This window comes from Emiliania huxleyi (genome assembly GCF_000372725.1).
Source record: "Emiliania huxleyi CCMP1516 chromosome Unknown EMIHUscaffold_18, whole genome shotgun sequence".
NCBI lineage: Eukaryota > Haptophyta > Isochrysidales > Noelaerhabdaceae > Emiliania > Emiliania huxleyi.
Window position 1 is genome coordinate 172,683 of NW_005200784.1, and position 6,064 is coordinate 178,746.

The following is a 6,064-nucleotide window of genomic DNA, read 5'->3' on the forward strand; positions in this document are numbered from 1 at the left end:
TCTATTTTCTTATTGGGGGGGGGGGGAGGGGGCATTGTCAATGTATGTGGCTCTTAGACACCTTCCCGGAGGAGGACTGCTGACAGGGTTTGCGATGAGAAGGGAGGGAGAGAGAGAGAGAGAGAGAGAGAGAGAGAGAGAGAGAGAGAGAGAGAGAGAGAGAGAGAGAGAGAGAAGAGTGACCCGAAGGGTTTATCGGGGTTAGTGCACCACTAACCACCTCTGCAAGACCAAGAGCACTGCGCCTCAGCGGGCTCATACTAGCACCCACCTCGCGAGCCGCGCCTTCTGGCTCGACGAGGCTGCTGCTGGCACTCGGGGCCGACTTTCTGGCCCAGCGAGGCCGCTGCGGGGCACACGGCGGCACGGGTCAGGGTTGCACAATACGAGCGAGACTGAGCTGTATAGTGTATTATACGTATTGTATTGTATTGTTGTATTAATACGTATTGTATTATGGGTGGCGCGCGAGGCGGTCGAGGCAGGCGGGGCCGGCGGAGCGAGCGAGGCGGGCGAGTCGGTCGGGTCGACCGGGTCGACCGAGCCCGGCGCCCCCCCGCCCCCCCCGCACGCGGCCTCTGGGCGGTATGCGGCGCTGGCGGACCCGGAGGGTGCAGCACCGGAGGCGATGGAGCTCGACGAGGGCTGCGGCGGTGCGCCAGCCGGCCTCCCACCCGGCGTCCGGCCGACGCTCTCCTCCGGCGCCGGCTCGCCTCTCAAGGCATTCGGCGGGGGCTGCGCATGCTGCCCGGCTAGCGCCGACGCCTCGCCCGCCTGCGACCTCTGCCACGACGACGGCGCCGACAAGACGGCCGAGGAGGCTGCAGCGGCTGACGGCGGGCCTGCTGAGGGCGCCGGCGGGGGGAGGGGTGCAAGCGCCGCCGCCACAACAAACGCGGCGGAGCCGGCGGCGGCCGAGGCGGCGCGGGCGGTCTCCGCCAGGGCGGCGACGGAGGCGGCGGCGAGAGCGGCGGAGGCGGCGACGGCCGCAGCGACGGCGACGGCGACGGTGGCAGCGACGGCGGCGGCGGCGGCGGCGGCGGCGGCGGCGGCGGCGGCGGCGGCGGCGGCGGCGGCGCGGCGGCGGCGGTGGCGGCGGCAACGGCGGCGGCGGCGAACAGAATAATACGGATTCTGACATCCGCTGTATAGTGTATTATACGTATTGTATTGTATTGTTGTATTAATACGTATTATGTATTGTGCAACCCTGGCACGGGTCACTCGCTCACTCCTCAAATCAACACAAACCTCGTTCGTCGAAAAGCAGGAAGTATGGAAAGGCGGCGCGATATGGTAAAGAACGACGGACAGTAAGGAGCGGCGGCATAAACGGAACGGCGGCAACGGATGGCGGGGCGTCGGTCGGCTGGGCAGACAGACAGAGGCGCAGAGCGGGAGAGACAAGCGAGCAGCGAGCGAGCAGCGGGGCGGCGGGAGGGTGACGTGGCGGGGTGTTTCACGAGGAGGTAGAAAGAAAGTCGGGCTGCAGCGGGCGAGGCAGCGGCGAGGCGGCGGGAGGGTGGCGAGGCCATTTAAGGTTTTCTTGTTGCTTTCGCCCGCTTCTTTTGACCGCGCAAGATAAAAGGGTGGCTAAGGGCTCTGCCCGCAAGGCGCCCGCGTCGCAGACGCGGTACCATTGACAAATCTGCGATATACCCCCACACGAGCAAATAGCAAAATCCGAATACCGTGCACGAACTGCGTGATGTCGGACCCAAGCCTTCAGCTGGTGCCAAGACATCGTAAAAATTGAGCCAAGAACGTCCGCCAAATCCGTGCTTTCGGAGCACTGAGGGAAAGCTCCTGATCGAGCCCAGCGTGCCCGCGGCCGCCTCCCGCGCAGCACGCCCATGGAGGAGGAGGGCGCAGTCGGCCAGCGCAGCAGGCGGAGTCCCTCCCCGCGCCGGAGCCCCCCTGCAGTCGAGGGAGTCCTCGTTGGCGATGAAGGTGGCGACATCGAATCGCGGCCGACACACGTCACGGGAGGAATGGGCGATGAGCGGGAACGATGCGCACTACGACGCCGACTCCGCCGTGCTCGTGGCCGCAGAAAGCCGCGCTCCAGGAGCACGCCAAGATGCAATGGCTCGCTTGCTTCGATTCAGCTCTCTCGGCAGCAGAAGTGGGGCTGGAGCGGGTGGGGGTGGATGCCGATTGAGGGGGAGCGTGTTCCCGGGCACTTTCTCATCCTCTCACTCCCAGCGCCCAGCAGCAGCACACTCACTCTGTTCATAGCGCGCACTGGCCTTCTCGTCTGTTCATAACCCACGCTTCGCGTGTCGCGTCTTCACACCTCCTCTGCAGGACTCACCCCTCTACGCTCCCTTTTGCAGGATGAGGCGTAGCCACCTTAGTGCATTCGCGCTCCCTTTTGCAGGATCGTGTTAGTCCCTTGAGGTGTTGTCGATATTTCCTTCTTTTCGTGTTACGCTTACAAGCTCTCCTTGACACCTTGTGATTTTTGGGTCAAAATCGTCCCGATTTCATAATGTTCGTTCGTACGTGCATCCGCGGCGCCCAGCGCGGTGCCAGCGGCTCCCATACCTCTAAGAGGCCACCCACCTCCGTATAGACCCTTATATCCGCGGTTTACGCCCAATAGAGGCAGCTGCAAGAGGGCCCGGACGGGCACTGCGGCACACACTGCTCGCTGCTCGGCCATGCGGTAGCGTCAGGTGATGCCGCCCCTGCGCGGGCGGGGGCGTCTCGCTCGGCAGCAACTGCGCCGCGCAGCGCAGGTTCGAGGGTCGCGGTGGGTGGGTGCACTGGAAGACGTAGCGGTCGAGAAAGCGCTCAGCGACCGCTACGTCTCGAGGATGGAGCCGTCGCGCGGACCCGACCGGCCGACCGGCAGTAGCAGCAGGCGCCGGAGGGCGCGGGAGGCAGCGGCGACACCTCGGGCCAGAAGCGCGAGCCCTAGGCTGGTGAGGGGGCCCGCTCATGCGTAAACGGCTCTGGGACTTAGCTAAATCGCGCATCGAAATCGGGACGATTTTGCCAGGGCACCGTCACAAGGTGAGTCGCTCTCTCTCTCTCTCTCTCTCGCTGATGCGGCCCGCTGCGGCGCTCGTCTACCTCGCGAGCGTCGCCCGAGTGGCCGCCATCCAGTATGGCTTCCCCTCCGGGAAGTCTGAGACGTCGAGCTTCATCGACGTCAACCCCGTCTCCGTTGCCGACGGCAGCCTGGGACAATTCGAGAAAAAACTGAAGTTCGCAAACCTGACTTCTGACCTGCCCCCGCCCTTCGCGTCGATCTCGGCACCTCTCTCGACGTGCTCTTCGGTCGTGGTCGTTGTCCACTCGACTTCGAATGACATGCTGAACTCATTCGTCTTGCCGCAGGACTCATTCGTCTTGCCGCAGGACAACATTGAGCTCGCCGTCGAGCTCGCCGTCCTCGTGCCGACTGCATCCTCTCCCACCTGCACGATTTTCACGACTTGTCCATCGTCCACAGATCGCGGGACGACGACAACCTCGCCTTTGGCGGCCGGCGTTGAGTCACCCTGGAACCTCACGCTCCCCGGCGGTGCCAAGGATCCTGCCGACCACGCGCTCTCCAATGCGGGATTTGGCAACTCAGTGTCCCCCATACCTGCACTGGCCGACGTGGTGCCGCAGATTGAGGGCGCTTCCGCTGGAATGCCCTTCATTGCATCACCCAGCATCTTCACCGACGGCTCTTGTGACGACGGACGCACCTCCCCCCCGTCGTGGTTCAACCCGTTTCTCTACGTTGACGACGAATCTCGACGCCGCGTCCGCTTCACTGACCGGGACGAGATCGGAACGACGCCGTCGACGACTCGCTCGGCGCCGTCGACGCCGCCTTCCTCGGCTACAACCCGTCTGACGACACCGCCCTCATCACTGCCTCTCGCCTCGCTGGCGCAGCTTACTCCGTCACGCTCACCTCCGACCAGGGCGCTCTACGGGTTCCGAAGAGCTACCGCCAGGCAATGTCTGGTCCGCAGGCCGAGCAGTGGCGAGAGGCTGTTGCCAAAGAGCTCACCGGCCTCGTCGCGCTCAAAACGTGGGACCTTGTGCCTCTCATCTCCGTGCCCGCCGGCGCCAATGTCATGCACTGCCACTTTGTCTTTGCAATCAAGCGCAAGGCGGACGGGTCCATCGACAAGTTCAAGGCGCGCCTCGTCGCCGACGGAAACACACAGAAGCACGGGGTTGACTTCAATCGCGTCTTTGCCACCGTCGTCAAGGCGCTCACCATCCGGCTCGTCCTCGCCATTGCCGCTGCGCGTGACTATAACCTGACCTCGCTCGACATTCGGCAGGCCTACTTGCAGGCCACCATCGACGAAGACCTTTACATGCGCGCCCCGCCCGGCATTAACAGCCGCGGCGGCGAGCTCGTGTGCAAGTTGCGCCGCAGCCTCTACGGCCTCAAGCAGGCCGGTCGCGAATGGGCGCAGCTCCTCTCTTCCTTCCTCGTGTCGTGGGGCTTTGTGCGCTCGACCATCGACGTCTGCCTCTACACCTACGAGCAGAGCGGCTCGATTCTGTGGGCACTTGTCTACGTCGACGACATCCTCATCGTCGACAGCTGCCCCGACTTGCGTGCTCGCTTCGTCGCCGACATCTCGAAGCGGTTCCCGACCGAAGACAAGGGCGAGCTCGAGTGGATCCTCAACACTGCGATTACCCGCGACCGCGCTGCACGCACCCTCAACTTGTCGCAGGCCCTCTACACAGCTGACCTCATCACCAAATTCGGGTCCTACTTTGAGCGCTCGCGCTCTCGTCACTTCGACTCGCCGATGGAGGAAGGCCTCGAGCTCTCGCCCGCCGACCAGCCCGTTCCCGGCTCCGTCGAGCATGACGAAATGTCCCAGTTCCGTGAGGCATACATGGCCATCGTCGGCGCTCTTCTCTGGCTCGCAAACATGACGCGCGTCGACATCGCCTACTCCGCCTCGCAGCTCGCTCGTTTCATGACCAACCCCGGCCCGTCACACTTCAAAGCTGCCATTCGTGTCCTCCTCTACCTGCGCGACACCACCGACCGCGCTCTCATGATGCGCCCCGATCCTGATCGCGGACTCGAGAGCTTTGTCGACTCGAGCTGGGCAACCAAGTTTTCGTGTTCCGGCGGGATGTTCTTCTTCTACGGGTGCCTCTTTCATTGGTTCTCGAAGATGCAGCGCTCCGTTACGCTTTCAAGCGCCGAGGCCGAGTTCTTCGGCACCATGCTTGCCGCCAAGGAAGTCATCTTCATCCGCGAGCTGCTGATCGACCTCGGTTTCATCATCGACGCCGCCAGCGTCATCAAGTGCGACTCCAAGTCCGCCGTCGGCATGGCCTTCGACCCCGTCGCCTTCAAGAAGACCAAGCACATTTTGCGCGCTGCCGAGTTCCTCCGCGGCCTCGTCACGCGCGAAGTGGTGTCTGTCGAGCACATCTCCGGCGCTGTGATGCTCGCCGACATCCTCACCAAGGCCGCTTCTCGTGGCGTTTTTGTCGATCTGATCAAGCAGCTCGACTCTTTTGCATGATGCCCGTTGGGTTCATTTTGTCCCTCGCGCCCGCACTCGGGCCAGGAGGGGCTGTTCCCGGGCACTTTCTCATCCTCTCACTCCCAGCGCCCAGCAGCAGCACACTCACTCTGTTCATAGCGCGCACTGGCCTGAGCAGGCGCACATCGCTTCCAGGGGGGGGGGCGCACGCCCCCCCCCCCCAGCATGTGGTGAAGGCGCTGGGGGGGTCGGGACCCCCCCCTAGCATGTGGTGAAGCCTCTGGGGGGGGTCGGACCCCCCCCCTAGCATGTGGTGTGAGCAGAAGCGCGCCCCCCCCCTGGAAGCGATGTCCGCCTGCTCCTACGGGTTTTCCGCACTTCCTGGCGCGCCGAGATGCTCCACTGACGTGGGAGGCTCATCTCGACACGCCGCCCGTTCCACTCGAAGTGGATCAGGGCTGTGCGGCGTCCCTCGGTGTAACCCTTGGCAGGGCGTACCACCGAAATTCCGGTCTCGCGGCTTTGGCGAGGGCAGGGGTGGGCGAGCCGGCTGAGTGACCCACTGAGGTGGATCATCTCTAGCGGTCGTC

The 6,064-nt window shown here is 64.0% G+C and overlaps 1 protein-coding gene across 1 annotated transcript; it reads left to right on the forward strand.

Annotated features, from left to right (window-relative positions):
- Positions 1–625: 625 nt before the first annotated feature.
- On the forward strand, positions 626–1,126 carry EMIHUDRAFT_352741 (hypothetical protein; the record flags this gene model as incomplete). The annotated part of the gene is made up of 1 exon (XM_005783327.1): positions 626–1,126. A coding segment is annotated over one exon (501 nt), but the record flags the coding sequence as incomplete, so codon positions are not given.
- Positions 1,127–6,064: the final 4,938 nt, after the last annotated feature.